An 18,308-nucleotide genomic window follows, 5' to 3' on the forward strand; every position below is an offset into this window, starting at 1 on the left:
AGGGACAAACAATCTCTTGAGTCTGTTGGTTGAACAGCTCTGTGACGGCAACCTGCCACTAAACATGCTCCTCTTGTCCATGATGGTGCGCTGCGGGTGGCCACCATGATTCATAATGGAGAGCAGTTTGTGCAGTGTCCTTCTCTTGGCCACCTTAACCACAGCGTCCAGTTCCACACCGACCACTGACCCCACACGCCTGACCAGCTTGTCCAGTCACATCTCATCTGTTTTTCATGCTTCTTCCCCAGCACACCACAGCATATAAAAGACAGCTGGCAACCATGGTCTGATAGAACATCTGCAGGAGCTTTCTACAGATGTTAAAGGACCCCAGCCTCCTCAGGAAATAGAGCTGGCTTTGCCCCTTCCTGTACAGGATGTCTGTGTTGACTGACCAGTCCAACCTATCATCCAGTTGCAGTCTGAGATACCTGTAGGTCTTAACCCTCTCCACTTCAACCCCCTCAATAGAGTTTGGCTGTGTGAGTGGCCTAGTCCTGCGAATAGTAGTAGTAATAATAATAATAATAATAATAATAATAATAATTGTTATATTTATTCATTTTTGTCTAAACTCTCCTCACTGATTCAATTAATAACTAATTTATAAATCTTTTTTGTTGTTTTTATTAGTCATTGGCTGTTTGATCTCTCTCTCTCTCTCTCTCTGTTTCTCTCTCTCTCTCTCTCTCTCTCTCTCTCTCTCTCTCTGTTTCTCTCTCTCTTTCTCTGTTTCTCTCTCTCTCTCTCTCTCTCTCTCTCTCTGTCTTTTGTTGTCCAGTCAGTGTGAGGTTGGTGGATGGAGGCAGTCGCTGTCCTGGCAGAGTAGCAGTATGTGGTGATTATTGGGATATGAGACATGCAGTGGTGTGAAGAGGCTGTAGCTTCCCCAAAATATGGTTATTTAGGACCAGGATCAGGACAAATTTGGATGATGTTGATTGTGGTGGATTAGAGTATACTTTGAAAGTCTACATCAGGAGGATGAAGTGAACATGATTGTAAAGATATTCAGGATGCTGGAGTCATCCGCTCCCCCAAAATCTTAGTTACCATGAGATATGCTTTATAAATCAGGAAGATGCAGTAAGATCAGTGTGTATGGTGTTCTGTTTGTGCACATTTGTTAATTTATCAACACGTATTAAGACAATTTCCTGTTAAAAATAATGTATTAAATGTAATAAATTGTGAATTTCTTTACTCCCTGTATCAAAGCCTCATTCAACAAACTTCAAGAGACAGACTGACTCACAAACTCAATGCTCTCCACCTCTGATGATGCTAAAACCCCCAGCAGGTGAAACTCTCAGGTCAGCTGAGGCTGCCTTTGGTCAACAGCACAGAGCTAAAGGAGCTGCAGGACCCTGGACAGCTTTCAAAACAGAGCTGGTGAAGCACTTCAGGGAGACAGTCCTGAACTCAATCAAGCCACTGAACTTGACACAGTCCAGAGAGGCCAAACAATAACCTCATCCATACCTTACCAGCTGTACCACACACGTTCACAAACTTGACCAGCTCTACCACACACACCCTCATCCACATCTAACCAGCTGTACCACACACTTTCACAAACATAACCAGCTCTACCACAAACACCCTTATCCACATCTTACCAGCTGTATCACACGCCATCATCCAAACCTAACCAGCACTCACACACACACAAACAGACACACAAACACACACCTACCCAGTTCTACCACACACACCCTTACCCACATCTAACAGCTGTACCACACACAACCTCCTCCACACCTAACCAGGTCAAGAATACACTCTCACACGTCTAATCAGTGCTACCACACACATCCTCACAGACATGTAAACAATACTACCACACACATCTGTAAATAGCCTACAATTAAATAAGCATAGGCATACAACTGAACCTTTGCATGTGTGCAGATCTTTAGCAGAAGAGGTTTGCCTGAGCAACTCACGTCTTCAATAAACATAGAACCGTTACATCAATAATAAAACATATATACACAAACCTCACACCTATTCAGAGAATGTTCTTGGCGTTTCAGCTGTGATTCACACGTGTTAATGTGGATTCTGATGTGATAAGGCAGAGCATTATTTCCTGGAATTCACAGAACTGGAACAGTCTTTGACTTAGATCAGTTTCTGCTGGAATTAAATGCCAAAAGTAAACTGAAAGACAAAACTGTGCTGATGTAACATATGAAACATTGATGTATTTTGGTCAGTAATGAGAAAATGATGGGTTGAGTCGCATGAACTAAATTAGATGAAATCACTTTTATACATGAGTCTGATGATGAGAAAGCTAGCCAGACAACACAGCATAATGTAACATAAAAACAAATTGCATATCATGATAAATAATGACAGCTGACTAATTTCTGATAGTTTATCTTACCATCTCAACGCTGCCTTCATAATGTATCTCACAAAGCAGCACTGCTGAAGGGACCCAGCGCACATTCACTCACCAGTCTGCTCAGCAAATTACCCTATTACATTTTTACATGCAGCATCATCAGACTCTTATAACAGGTTTGCATCTACCCTGTTCGCAGATTTTCACCATAAATCATAATTGATGCTTTATTGATGATGGTTGACTGTCTCACTTTGATTAATTACAATGCTGAGTATTAAACTGTTTGAATTTCAGTCTCACTAAACAGTCCAGGGCAGGAGACAGAACAGACAAAGGGGCAGGAGACAGAACAGACACAAATGCCAAGTATCAGGGTTGACACAGAGGCAAAAGACAGGATGGACACTGGGGCAGGAGACAGGGTAGACATAGGCTCAGGAGAGAGGACAGACACAAGCAGAGAAAACAGGACATTTATTACATTTGGCAGATGATCTTATGCAGAGATACTTACAGTTTGATCATTTTACACAGGCAGGCAAACATAGTGTTAGGAGGATACTATGCCAACCAGACAGACAAACAGTACAGAAAAAGATCAGGAGACAGGACACATACAGGGTCAGGAGACCTGTCTGATAGTGCTGGAGTGCTGATCTTGGCCTTAGGGGGCTTGTTGGCAAACTCTGAGATGACCACAGGTGTACTGAGAGGCACAGGACTAGGCATGGGCTAAACAAAGTATGAGGCTGCAAGGGGAGCAGTGATGTCATTGACCACTGGTAGGAAAGAGAGGTTGTTAATTGTGTGGCCTTCTCACTTGCAGTAAAAGTGGGGGCTTGGCTATAGGATGCCAACCCTTTATACCATGGAATCCATACTAGAGACTGAAACAAGAAAACAAAACAAAATATGACTTATTATGCATTAATGCAGATTTTTCACTGGGTTAAGTAAATAGTATTTACTGCGCAAACTCTGGAACATCATGCACAAGCAGAGTGTGAGGAGCTTGGGGTCATGACCCTGCTTTAAATGCTGACCCCTACAGATGGAGGCAGTTGTCAGTAAGAGTTTGAGGCTTGTCCTCCTCTGGTGTGGACAGGTTGGTGATGTGGGAGCAGAATCAGCACCACAGGCAGAAGCAGCTTGCATGGATCTGTGAGTCTGACAGGTTGAGAATTGTGGTTGTGATTACAGAGTGTGAACTGATCCACTGTGGTTGGAGGACGTCCACCTCACACCCTGATGACCGAGAGAGGACCAGTAGAAGTGACAGTACTTTAAATGTCAGTACTTCACTTACAGGAGCTTCCACTGTGAATGACACACAGCTGAAGGAAATGAGTTTCTGTTTTTTGTGAGTCATTCTGGAGGCCACAATTGTGATTATTATAATTGGTCAGTTACTCTGTTGACATAATCTGGGAGGAGATTTTGCAGATAAATTATCATACTGGCCATCTTAGAACACACAGTGCTAACTGAGAAGATATTTTAAATACAGTTTTCAGTGAAACATTATAAACCTAGAGGGTTTGTACCATCCTTCCATGCCATGAAAGAGAATCAATCATTAACTGTATGTCATTATGGTTTTTAGTATGTAAACTCTTTACAATTTATTGGCGTCTCCTTATTTTTTTTCTTCTGCATTAATTAATTCAGCAAGTTATAGTTATAGTTCTAGATTAACTGAAGTTTAATTCAGCAATGTTTTTTTGACAAGTTATAGTGGAAAATTTGATGATGATGATGATGATGATGATCATTATTGTTATTATTGTATTATGATTATTATTAATTATTGTTGTTGTTCTCTTATAATAATAATAATAATAATAATAATAATAATAATAATAAATATGTGTTTTGCATCACAATATATATATATATATATATATATATATATATATATATTGTATATATATATTGTATATTTACACATATATATATATATATATATATATATATATATACATATATATACATATACATATATATATATATATATATATATATATATATATATATATATATATATCATTGCAGTGATAAAAGCATAATGTCTGGAAAAACTAAACATTGTGTTCTGTTTATTTAATCTGACTTTATTTTGTATTTATACCTCTTATATATTGCGTTCTGGATGTGACTAAATATTTGAAAATAAAACCACTTTACACTCATTATTCACTCACTATTCATGCATTATTCACTCATTAATCACTCACTATTCACACATCATTCACTCATTATTCACTTACTATTCACTCATTATTCACTCACTATTCACTTATTATTCACTCATTATTCACTCACTATTCACTCTTTATTCACTCATTATTCACTCATTTTTCACTCAATATTCACTTATTATTCACTCATTATTCACTTATTATTCACTCATTATTCACTTATTATTCACTCATTATTCACTCGTTATTCACTCACTATTCACTCATTTTTCACTCACTATTCACTTATTATTCACTCATTATTTACTCACTATTCACTCTTTATTGACTTTTCACTTATTATATGCTCACTATTCACTTATTATTCACTTATTATTCGCTCATTATTCACTCACTATTCACATATTATTCACTCATTTTTCACTCACTATTCACTTATTATTCACTCACTATTCACTCACTATTCACTCTTTATTCATTTATTATTCGCTCATTATTCACTTATTATTCACTCACTATTCACTTATTATTCACTTATTATTCACTCATTATTCACTCATTATTCACTCATTATTCACTCGCTATTCACTTATTATTCACTCATTATTCAATCATTATTCATTTATTATTCACTCATTATTCACTCATTATTCACTTACTATTCACTTATTATTCAGTCATTTTTCACTGACTATTCATTTATTATTCACTCACTATTCACTTATTGTTCACTCATCATTCACTCATTATTCACTCACTATTCACTCACTATTCACTCTTTATTCACTTATTATTCACTTACTATTCACTCATTATTCACTCATTGTTCACTCACTATTCATTCACTGTTATTTTTCACTCACTATTCACTCATTAGTCACTCACTATTCACTTATTGTTCACTCATTATTCACTCACTCATTCAATTCTCTACTGTCAATTCGGATCATTTATTTATTGGCTTTTTAATTAGTTGACTGTATTTTTCTTTTATTATTTCTGTGTTTCTTTATTCTAATTTTGTGTATGTGTGTGTGTGTGTGTGTGAGTGTGTGTGTGAGCTGGTTATCAGTGTGTGGATCAGCTCTCTGCAGGTGCAGCATTAATGCTGTATTACACTGGAGTGTTTCCTCTCTCTGAAGTCAGTCTCCTGTATGTTGGTGTGTTTCTCACCACACTGCTGCGAGTGTCTCTCCTCACACACACACCTCTAGAGACGGAGGTGGAGTTCTGTTCATCAGCGCTGACGCTCTTTTGATAAATATGGAGAAAGAAAAAAATGCCTCCTCTGATTTGTCACTGAAAATGTTTGATGATTTCCTCTCCTCTTTCTAATAAGGTCATAGTGAGTGTGATTGGCGGCTGTGGGGAGCTCTCTCTCTCTCTCTCTCTCTCTCTCTCTCTCTCTCTCTCTCTCTCTTTCTCTCTCTCTCAGTTTTTTCAGTCTGTCTGGGGGAGTGGAGGTGAAGCTTGTTCTGCTGCTGAATTGAACGGACTGTGTGCAGGTCAGAGGGAGATGGACAGCTGTGTGGCTCTCATTCTTCTGTCTTCCACAATCACACTCACCACAGCTGGTAAGTTCTCACTCTGTCAGTTTAATATATACATTTAGATTAATTTACAAATCTGAACTTTTCAGCATGTTACATTGTTAAGTGTGATGTTACAGTGTGTGTTATAATCATTGTTGTTTACCTTTTTGTGACTAAGAATTCACACTTTTTGATTTACTAAAGACCTGCTTTTGAAAAAAAAGAAAAGAGCGAGTGTGAAGAACCTTTTAAGAGTTCAAAGAACTTTCACATCAGGTAATAGTTCTATGCGAGTATTCTGCTGAGAACCTTATGTGAAGATTCTTTAAACAATAAAAAGGTTATTCTCTTTCATACCTCTCATTTACAGACCAGGTTCTGTGAAGAACCATCAATAGAGAAGTTTTTAGAGAACCAAAGGCAGTTCTTTTATAACATCACAGATAGAACCTTTTTAACGTCTTTGTTTTAGGACTCTAACTGAGGCAAATGATCTAACATTTTTATTATTATTTACTATATCTTCTTTATTTTTCTTTGTTACTTACTTGTAATGAAAGTCCTTAAAGAGTTAAAAGTATAAAAATACAAATACTTTTACTGCAAGAAATGTGATTAAATATGTAATTTTCATATTTATTTCAAACATTTATCTGTATATTTCTTTCTCTTTCTCTGCCTCACCCCCCCTGTCTCTGTTGTACAGTCAGTGTGAGGTTGGTGGATGGGGGCAGTCGCTGTGCTGGGAGAGTGGAGGTAAATCGTAATGATCAGTGGGGAACAGTGTGTGATGATGATGGCTGGAATGACTGGGATATGACAGATGCTGCAGTGGTGTGTAGAGAGCTGGACTGTGGAGAGGCTCAGGGTATTCTTCAGTTTGGTCCAGGATCAGGACCAATATTGATGGGATTAGTGGAATGTAATGGATCAGAGTCTACACTGAACAGCTGTTATTTTTCTTCAGATTATGGTCTTGTCTGTACTTCTCATAATCAAGATGTTGGAGTCACCTGCTCAGGTAAGCTGCATCACTCCTGAAAAACAAACATCTTTCACTGATATTAACAGATGTCAACTTGCAACAATCATTTTCACTTCAGGTCCTAAAACATCCTTAAAATATGTTTTAATTTTGTATGTTTCATATGTCAGCTTTTTGTTGAAATGAAAACAAAAAAAATCAGTTTTGCATTTTCAGTGAAAATCAGAGTAAAGTCAGATCTAAACATGTAAAATGACATTCATCTGAATGGAAACCACATAGACAAAGGGAATGTATAACCAAACAGCTGAACCATTTACATACCATATGATGTTCTTCCACATATTAACTGAATAAAACTTCAGGTTAATATCACCATGTCTTTACAGTCACATTATCTTATTAGAGTATCAGGACACTTGAAGGGTTCATTTGCAAAAACAGATATTTAATGAATTTTCAAAAATCATATTTTTTATACGTTCAAGGTAATATCAAATGAAATAGGGTTGTTTTGATCAAGTAAAAATAACTCATAGAAAAATTATATACTTACTATACTAGACTTACGCTTACTATAGAGGTGCACTCTGTAGTTCTACAATTACAGACTGTAGTCCATCTGTTTCTCTGCATACCTTGTTAGCCCCTTTTACCCTGTTCTTCAGTGGTCAGGACCATGGACCCTCACAGAGCAGGTACTATTTGGGTGGTGGATCATTCTCAGCATTGCAGTAACACTGACGTGGTGGTGGTGTGTTAGTGTGTGTTGTGCTGGTATGAGTGGATCAGATACAGCAGTCTTTTTTCTGAGTTTATACAAACACCGTTTCCTTTCATAGTACATTTGTTTTGGCTAGTTTATATTTATGAACAGAGACATATATAAAATATAGTAAAGGAAAACTCATTTGTGAACCTGTGTTTAAAGCAAGTTTTTATTAAACTTAAACTTGTAACTAAGTTGCAAATAAATCTTAAACTAAAACTTGCTTTTTCACAAAAAGTTATTTTATTCCAATCATTTAATCAGGTGTTCTGGGACTGATTCCATATGCAGTTGTTCATTTCCCAATGGTCCCATCAAACCAATTCCCGTTAGGAAGCAAAACCATCAGGTTTTATTCCTAACGCTTCTAATCGTCTTCAGCATGGTTTTCATGAGTTTCAGCAGTAGCCTGTTTGTGTTTTTTTTTTGTGCATAAACCAGACATTATGTTTTATCGTCATGGTTTGCTGTTTTCCTCATAAAACTGACAAAAACACTGTCATGGCAGAGCAGCACTGACATCATCAATAGGCTGGCGGTGCATGTCAGGCTGAGAGTACATGTCTGCAGCCAGATCCTTAGATTGGCTAATGCAAAAAATGATGGACAGCTCGTTCTAATCTGCAGTTGGCCAATGCAAAATGTGATTGACGACCAACAGTAGTTATTTCATTGGTTGATTAAAAAAAATTTTCAACGTTGAGCCAGGGGTGGAGTTACTCTTTAATGAATTGAGTAAAGGGGTAAAAAATTATGGAAAAAAAAAATATAAAAAACAGATGGACTACAATCTTTAATACATTGTCCGCACTCACATGGCTCCAATGACATGCAAATTCCAGATGGAGGACAGGAAGTGAAAAGCAGAATGAACGAGATGTAGGCAAGCCCTTACTGTGCTAGTTTAGATGATATTATGAGAGAAAGGTATAAAGAGAAAATTATAATATATGTTGGTATGTGATCCGGTAACACTTTCTATGAATGTCACGTTTGTAAGCATCCATAAACACATTTATAACACGTTATAATGCCTTCATATGGCATTATAAACATGATTATAAACATTTTTAAAAATGAATTACACTGGATTACACTTTATAGCCATGTTTATTTTACATTATGAATTGTTAATATAATACATTATAAGTAGTGTTGATAACATGTTATACTGTCAGTACCAAAGAAGTCAGTCCCAGCTTGGAGACTGCAAAGTAAAGACAAATACCAAGCTAACGGTGGTGTACATTGACTTTCCCACATTGGGTAAAACATTGATGGCAGCACTAGTTTAAACTCTGACATTTGAAGCCTGTAATGTGCTTTATTGTGTATGTTTTAGTGTTTCAGTAAATCCTTCAGTAAATGCTTCAACTTGAAGCTTCACTCTTAACACTGGAGGAGGCTTTAGTACAGTGCGCTTCACTTTACTTAAAGCAGACAAATACAACTTATGAGCTCTTATAATTTGTTATGATCAGTACTTATAATGTATTATGTTAACAATTCATAATGCATAATAAGCATGGCTATAACATATAATGCATTTTTATAAATATTTATAGCCATGTTTATAATGCCTTATGAACGCATTATAACATGTTATGAATGTGTTTATAGATGCTTACAAAGGTGACATTCATAGAAAGTGTTACCTGTGATCCTTCTGTTATGAGGAGGAGTGTTCTTTTTTTTGACTGAATTTAAAGACTTGCCTGCAATCGAGCTAGCAGATATAATCAACTTATGTGTTCACTTGTCTTTTGTGTAGTTGTTAACCCTGATTTAAGTGTAAGTAGTGTTGCTTGTACCTTTTAAATCTATCACCCATGCACACTCACAGATTGCACTTTTAAAGTAGCTAAAAAGTATTGCACTACTTTTCAAAAAGTAACTAAAAAGCCACTACTTTTTCTGGAAAAGTAGCTAAATTGTAGCTAGCTACAACTTTTGGAAAAGTTAATTTTTCAGTAGCTATCCCAATCCTGGCTGCATCTAAAATGAAGAAAAAAAGTAAGCAAAATAAATAAAACCTTCACCAGATAAATGAGATTTTGTGAATGTTTCTTTAAAAAAAACAGTAGGCAATAATAAATCTGCTAAACAACAAGAAAAAGGGGATATGTATGTTATTGTTACCAAGTATAATTATTTAGCAAACAATAAATGAATATTTAAATCACTAATAATATCTTTTTAGTGCATTATGATTTCAGATTCTACTGTACTTTAACTGAAGTAAAAAATATAAATAGAATATCTCTTACTAACATTTTGTAAGAAGGCCCCAGTAGCATAAAATGTGGGTTAATAGTAGGCATAGTAGTAGAGGAAACCCAGAAATTCTCACAATGTGGACGCTCAAACTCCAGTTTACACAACAGATACAGAATTTCCAAGAACTGAACACTGACTTAACGTTAACTGTTTCAGATATACAAATTCAAGCATGCAAAACTATTGGGCAGAAAGTAACCAAGTTATTGTTCAGTTCAGTTAGGATAACTAACAAAGGAGATTTTTTCAAAATTCCTGAATAATTCAGTCTATTAAATGTAAACATGTGGCTGCAGAGTCATTCAGAGTGGTTTAATATGAAATGGGTAATTGTAGAGAAATGTACTGACTCTTTTCTTTTGTAGGATTTCTTTACAGTGGTGGTGATAGTAACTAGGGGAGCCATGTCTGCCAAATAAATATAGCCATTTTATTTGCTATCCAAAACCACCAGTGAACCTACACATGGTTTTTTGATGATTTAGTCTCAATACTCACCCCTGTAGTATGTTTGTACCCATCTTGCTGCAAGCAATGATCAGCGTGTATGTGTGCTATAGATGTGGCAAGGTGGGTTTCAGGAATTATCTGGGCAGCAACCCTGAAGTGTGAAGCGTAAGCCGGACATGTATTAGTCAGACCTAGCATTAGATCCACCCTCCCCAGATCTAGCAAGACAGATGAGACCCCCCCCCCCCTACTCCTAGATAAACGTAGAATTAGAGATTGACAGCAGTTATCAAAAAAGGAATATGTATTACAAAAAAAAATATGAATTATAAGTGTTGTTGTCTTAGTTTCAGTTCACCTTTTCTTTTTGAATAAAATAAATAAATAAATAAATAAATAAAATTGTGCAATCAATACCAAAATACAAGATAACAAGCAATAACCATATAAACAACAAACTTGTGGATTCAGGCTGTTATACAATAGCAACCTTTGCCTCTTTTCAGGATAAGAAGAAATTGAAACATCGAATAAAACCATCAAAATTTACCGTAAAGAGCTTTCACCTCAAAAAACAAACAAAAAAACATTTCTTCACCCTTTAACCATATGAATTAAGACAAAGGAATAAGCAGTTACTCTTCTTAACAGCTAAATGATCAATAAACTAAAATATTAACCCTTTTTGTTCTACGGAACTTACTCAGTCTCTGATAATAAGTAGAAAATGGAACCCAATTACCAGTCTGAAACGGAGGGATTGATGCTGGAAGATGTTTTTGAATGGCAGGGAGATCTCCTCCTAAACAGAGCTGAAGAGAGTGAGGCGCATCACATGTCCACATTACGCTCACAGAAAATGGTGCCCGCTGCAACTTGCTTCTCTTTCAGTCCCAAGTAGCCACCCCCGGAATGTTCTCGAAGCACTTAGTCCTCCTCTATTCTCCAGAAGCAAACACACTGAACAGTCCGTTAGAGCTTAAAAATGCTCAAGAAAAAAAAAAAAAACTTCAAAAATACGCTGGGCTCGGTTTTTAAACTCAGAGCAAAACTGTTTGCAATGGAACAGTGATATTCTTCAACCTGTATTAGCATTTACAGGCTAATGGTGAATCACACCCGCACTGCTTACAGTCTTAATGCTTTAAGCTGGATTCTCTGAGTATACAGTCTCTCCATCAAAAAAGTCAAGGGAAAATGCTTTCTCTGCCTCTTACAGCGCAATAAGATGTACTTCACTTTAAATTTACTGAGCTGGCTGAACATGAGGCTGAACTCACACTCAGCTCTTCTCAGTCCACAGTAATCTCCATAGCAAAATGGGGGTTTTCAAAAAAATATTTTCCTCAGCTCCAGAGCAAACGCCATTACTCACTGCAACTGGAAATAAGTCCACAAACTAGAACAACACTACCAGTGATTGAACACTGCTTGATAACTTTGGATTTGTAATGCGATGATATATAACAAGGTTTTGTGAGAACTGATGTCATTATCATATCACTCATATTCCTGTCTTCACTTCCACTAGCTCCTGCACCATGTTATGTTAATTTGTGATTTCATTGATGGACTTCCTTTGTGTTTGGATCTGGTTGGTGTGTAGTTTCACTGACCTGTCGGCTGCTGCCCCGACAGTTTATTGGGCCCCACCAGGCTTTCTGTGCCAGAGATGCCACTGGATATGCATACAGACAGTACTAGACTAGCACTTTGACTTTAATATCAACACACAGGCCTACCGATGGCACAACAGCTAGCTTCTCTCACTCAAACAGTGAATGGTTGTTGATTGACAACCTTTAACATTAGCTTGCTAGATAAAATAATGTCAGATAGCCAACAATAACAATATAAAGAGTGATATGTGTCTCAGTGCAGCAAAAATGAGGACTGCTGCTAATGATTGTAGTGTGTTGGTGCTGAACGGTAAGAAATGTGTGTGTGTGTGTGTGTGCGCGCTCTCAGCACAGCTACTGCACGGCTTCAGGGAGAGTGGGATGGGGGAAGAGTAGGAGAGAGCAAGTGGATCATTTGCTTATCAGAGACAAACTTCCGTTTAAAAAAACACCTATGGTGAAAATGTTGTATTTTGTGTATGCTGTTCAGAGTCTCAATGTAATTCAAATACTCACAGGTCACAGAAAGCCCAGACTTACTGATGGTCCTCATCTGTGCTCTGGGAGAGTGGAGATTCTTCATGGAGAGACCTGGTACACAGTGTGTGATGCTGACTTTCAGCAGGATGCAGAGGTTGTGTGTCGAGAGCTGGGCTGTGGGCTTCCTGTGGAGGTGCTGGGAGCAGCAGAAAAGCTTCAGTGTAGAGGCAACGAATCTGACATCACTCTCTGTTCGACATCTTCACTCAACAGGAAATACAGAAAATGCCAACATGACAACGATGTGGGACTTATTTGTTCTGGTCAGTATAAATAAATTGACCTCTTATTAAAATAAAATATTAGAATGTGTTTGACAGGTATTGCAGTATCAGTGGATTACAGATAAAATGAGGAGTGATTTGTGTTTTGCTATTCTATTAACTGTAATCACACTGTTTCACTAATATTGTAGCTGTTGATGCACAGGGGCTCGACTGGTGAACGGCTGTGACTCCTGTTCTGGTCGAGTGGAGCTCCAGTACCTCAGTGATTGGGGCACAGTGTGTGATGTAAGATGGGATATGAGAGCTGCCAGTGTCCTTTGTGGTCAGCTGAAGTGTGGGAGTGCTGTGGCTGTGTTGGGTTCAGACTGGTTTGGGGAGGGGAGTGGCCAGATCTGGGCTGATGTGTTTGATTGTCAGGGGAACGAAACACACCTGTCAAAATGTCCCATTTCATCATGGAGTCGAACTGCATGCTCTCATGAACAGGATGCTGGAGTCATCTGCAATGGTGAGCTCTCAAAATTTGTTTATTCCATCTTAGAGTAATTTACATTGACTGTGTAATAATAATAATAATAATAATAATAATAATAACAACAACACCAGTCTTTATTTATATAGTGCTTTTCATGTTGGTGGCAGCTCAAAGTGCTTTAAAGACAGGTAATAAAGCTTAACAGCAATATAAGAAACTATGAGTACTATTTTAAAATCATGTAAGACAATGACCAAGATCAAATTAAAAAAGACAAATACCACAAGAAGTTTTAATTAAATGCTAAGTTAAAGTGATACATTTTCAAATGTTTCCTTAAAAGTAAGAATTTGACTCTAATAAAATTGGAATTGAGTTTCACGGTTTACAAGCTAATAACTGAAAGTCTCCATGTTTTCTGTATTTTATGAAAGGTTTTTGCTGAAGGTCAGCATCTGCAGATCTAAGATCACGTGCAGTACACTAAACAGACAGACACTCTGTGATGTAAGCAGGTGCTTTAAGGTCATTCAGAGCCTTAAAAACTAGTAACAGAATTTTGCTATGTGAAGCTAAAGACCTGAGCTTCTCATAATACAGCCTTCTCTGAGTTTTAGTACCAAGAATCAGTATTTCAGTTTTTTAATGATTTATTTGTAGAAAATGTTGTGATATCCACTGAGAAATATCTGAAACACAGCTGGTTAATCTATCTGCAGATAGGTCTTGATTATCAAAAGAAATGGAAATGTACGATCCCATTTCCAAAAAATGTTGGGACGCTGTGTAAAATGTAAATAAAAGCTAAATCCAGTGATGTGCAAATCATTTAAACAATATATTTAATTGAAAAGACAACAAATAAAATGTTTAAACTGAGAAATTTTATTGTTTTTTGTAAAATATATGCCCATTTTGAATTTTATGCCAACAACACATTCCAAAAAAGTTGGGACAGGGGCATGTTTACCACTGTGTTTCATCACCTCTCCTTTTAACAACACTGTAAGCATTTGGGAACTGAGGAGACTGACTGCTGTAGTTTTGAAAGTGAAATGCTTTCCCGTTCTTGTTTGATATCTTGTTTGATAACTGCTCAACAGTTTGGGGTCTCCTTTGTCATGTTTTTCATTTCATAAAGTGCCAGATGTTTCAGTGTGTGACAAATGTCGCAACCAAGAGCTATCGCTTTTTGTCCAGGGTCTGGACATTTATAATTGTAACTCTATAGTAGTTATAATATAACTAATATTATCTATACTATTGCCATAATAACTATCTGTATTATAATATCTTCAAAAAGAATTAAAAGAATCAAAGAATATTAACAAATTTGAAAAAGGATAAAAAGGAATGAAAAAGACTTCAGCCACAGTTCTTGTGGAATGAAGGAAAAGGCCTTCGCTTTATTGAGCATCAAATCACAACCACAATGCAAAGAACATCTCAAAACATCCCTTTTTTATTACCACTCCATTTACACAATTCCGTACCATTTAAGTCCCCATTATGTCCTTAAACCTTTTTTGGTAACGTTCAAGATGAAAAACATATGATGGCTTTTTTAAAACCCACTCTGTTCTGACTCTTACCAGATTGTTGTCTCCTTACAGGGCCCTCTTGCGCAACTCTCCATATACATACACGAGTGTACCTCAGCTATAACTTAAACTGTCATCTGACTCCCTTCTGTGGGCCCAGAAACTCTTTCCCCATTTCCCTATATTACCTTACTAGGATTTCTAGTCAGCCAACTTTCTAGTCAGCCAATGTTTAGTTTATTGATAACTAATCAGGAATATTTTATTCATTCTTTCCCATCACAGATCTGGACTGCAGGCAGGCCAGTTTAGTACCTGGACTCTTTTAATACAGAGCAATGCTGTTGTAATACATGCAGAATGTCAAAAATAATGTCAAATGTTAATTTGTCAGACCACAGTACACTTTTCCACTTCTCCTCAGTCCATTTTAAATGAGCTTGGGCCCAGAGAAGGTGGCAACATTTCTGGATCCTGGAAGTGTTTCTGAGCCCATGCAGTGATTTCCTCTACAGAATCATGTCTGTTGTTAATGCAGTGCTGCCAGAGAGGCCAAAGATCATGGCCAGGAAAAACTGTTTTTTGGCCCTGTCTCTTACATACAGAGATTTCTCCTGATTTCTCCTGATCCTAAAAAAATTGTATGTACCATAGATGATGAAAATCTCTTTGCTATTTTACGTTAAGAAACCTTATTCTTGAATTGTTGCACTATTTACTTCTGTAGTCTTTTACAGAGTGATGAACCTCTCCTCATCTTTACTCCTGAAAGACTCAGCCTCTCTGGGGTGTTCTTTGTATATCATGTTACTGACCTTTTGTCAATCAACCACCATTACACAACTTTACCAGCCTTTAGTTGCCTCCATCCCAACATTTTTGGAACATGTTGTTGGTATCAAATTCAAAATGGGCATTTTTTTTTTTTCAAAAAACAATTTCAACAATATTTTGTCTTTGTACTATTTTCAATTAAATATAGGGTTTAAATGATTTGCCCATCATTGCATTTTGTTTTTATTTACATTTTGTGCAGCGCCCCAACTTTTTTGGAAATGGGGTTGTGTAATTGTGTGTCATTAGCATAGCTATGAAAAATTATATTATTTTTCTTAGTGACATCACCTTGAGATAGCATATACAAAAAGAAAAGCAAAGGCCCTAAAACTGAACCTGTGGGACTCCACAAGAAATGTTATATTTTTTGATGAATAATTTCCCAGCAAAACAATGAACTGTGAGACAGTGGATTAGAATCTTGTGGATTAGAATCTTGTGATCATCAGTATCAAAAGCTTCACTAAGATCCAACAAGACCAGAATAGAAGGATTCTGTGCATCAGCACTGAGCCTGAGGTCATTCACAATGGGAACCAATGCCATTTCAGTACTATGGTTAGAACAAAAATCTGGTTGAACCTTTTCATGTAATTTGTTTGATATTAGATACACATTAAATTGTTTGAAAACTTTTTTCTAAGACTTTGCTTAAAAAAGGAGGTTTGAAACTAGGTCTAAAATTATTTAGTATGGAAGGAACCATGCAGTTTTAAAAGCATCTGGAAAAACACCTGTTGAAACAGAACAATTCAATCTATTTACAACAGTTGTAAGCTCCTGATAATTGATAGCAGAGAAAAATGTTATTACTGATGTAGGGGGCTTATCAGGAACATTACAGGAGCATGTTTCAGCTGGCTGAGCTGTGCTCTGTCTTATCAAATTTTATTTTGAAAATGAATTGCAAACTATTGGCAATTTTAGAAGATAAATCACTTTGAGATGCACTAGCAGAAAAGCTGGGGTTACTTAGTCGATCTATGGTGGAAAATTTTTTTGTTGATTTTGGTATTATCTTTATGTTTATTAATTACACTAGAGAGGTTTGACTGACTAGATATTTTCATAGCATTATTATAAGTGGAGATTGCTCTTTAACAATATCATAATACCTGCAGTTTAGTTTTCCTCCATCATCACTCTGATTTATGACAATATCTCTTAAGCTGCCATATTTCCGCATTCATCCATGGATTTTAATGAGTATGCAAGTTTGCCTTGCATTTGACTGGAATGAGAATGTCAAGAGTTTCTCTTAATCTAGCAATTAGATCAGAGACTAGATCATTACAGGAATTAGTCAGGGCTGTATTCGATGAACTATTATGTTTTTAAACTTCTCAGCTGTTTCAATGTAACACTTTTTAAAACAATTTTCAGAAAAATTCTTCCTCACTTCCAAATTGATTTGAAAGAAAATACAGAAACAATCTGATATGAAAACATCAGAGATGAGGGACACGTTTTTGTTTAAACCTTCCAGAATGTGACCTGTGTGATGTGATGTAGCTTGTGGGTAGAGCCACCCATGTGCCGCTTCAAATCAAATGTCTCTAGAAGTCTAATAAATTCTAATGCATTAATGTTTGATGGATGGTAAGTTAAAGTCTCCAAAAAGAAGAACTTCTTAACTTGAGGATACAACTGAAATTAATTCTGCAATTTCTGCCAAAAAAATACTAATTTGCTTTGGAGGTTGACTGCAACATACTCAAAAGACATAAACTCACTAATAGTGGTATTTTTGCAGTTTGAGTCACTATTATCAGTGCAAGCCACTCCTCCTTGCCTGCCCTGTATTACTGTATTCACAAATATGTAGTTTTCTGGAAACGAGTTGCTGTGCCAGTATCAGCCACATTTCTGCCAGAAACATAAAGTCAAGCTTATGCTCTTTAATAAGACCTCAAATCAGAAGTGTTTTGTTATTTAGTGACCTTACATTGAGTAAAGAAAGGTTTAGTTTTCTGCTCACTACACTATGTGTTTGGGGGTGTTCATCTTTTAGTGTTTTAGTAAAATTATCATTTTCCTCTTCAGGTTCCTCTCTGGCGTTTCATGAGGGGCGAGTGCGGTTGTCTGGAGAGATGGAGTGTGAGGGGGAGGTGGAGGTGTACTTCAGGCAGGACTGGAGGAGAGTTCTGCTGGACTCCTGGAGTGAGTCTGAGGCCTCTGTGGTCTGCAGACAGCTGGGCTGTGGCTCTGTGTTCAGCTTCTCCAGCTCCTCTACATCCAGTCCTGAACACAGACACATGTGTGTGACGGGTTTCAGTTGTTCTGGGAGTGAAGCTCATCTGGGGAACTGCAGCAGCGCACAAGCAGTCAACTGCAGCTCCAGAGAACAGCTCTCAATCACCTGCTCTGGTAACTATTAAAATAATAAAATTTGTTATTTGATCTACTTCAGTTGTGGGCAGTAACAAAGTAAATGTAATTCGTTACTGTACTTAAGTAGTTTTTTCGTTTATCTGTACTTTACTGAGGTGTTTCCATTTT

General features: G+C 36.9%; 1 protein-coding gene across 1 annotated transcript in view; it reads left to right on the plus strand.

Annotated features, from left to right (window-relative positions):
- LOC118800585 (scavenger receptor cysteine-rich type 1 protein M130-like) overlaps positions 1-18,308 on the plus strand; it is a 41,449-nt gene that overhangs the window by 19,349 nt on the left and 3,792 nt on the right. Inside the window, exons 18-20 of the mRNA XM_036560856.1 lie at positions 13,159-13,241; positions 13,335-13,464; positions 17,853-18,176. Of these exons, the coding sequence (XP_036416749.1) occupies positions 13,159-13,241; positions 13,335-13,464; positions 17,853-18,176 (537 nt within the window). The remainder of the gene's footprint in view (positions 1-13,158; positions 13,242-13,334; positions 13,465-17,852; positions 18,177-18,308) is intronic.

Source organism: Colossoma macropomum, unplaced genomic scaffold (assembly GCF_904425465.1).
Source record: "Colossoma macropomum unplaced genomic scaffold, Colossoma_macropomum, whole genome shotgun sequence".
In the NCBI taxonomy this organism is placed as follows: Eukaryota; Metazoa; Chordata; class Actinopteri; order Characiformes; family Serrasalmidae; genus Colossoma; species Colossoma macropomum.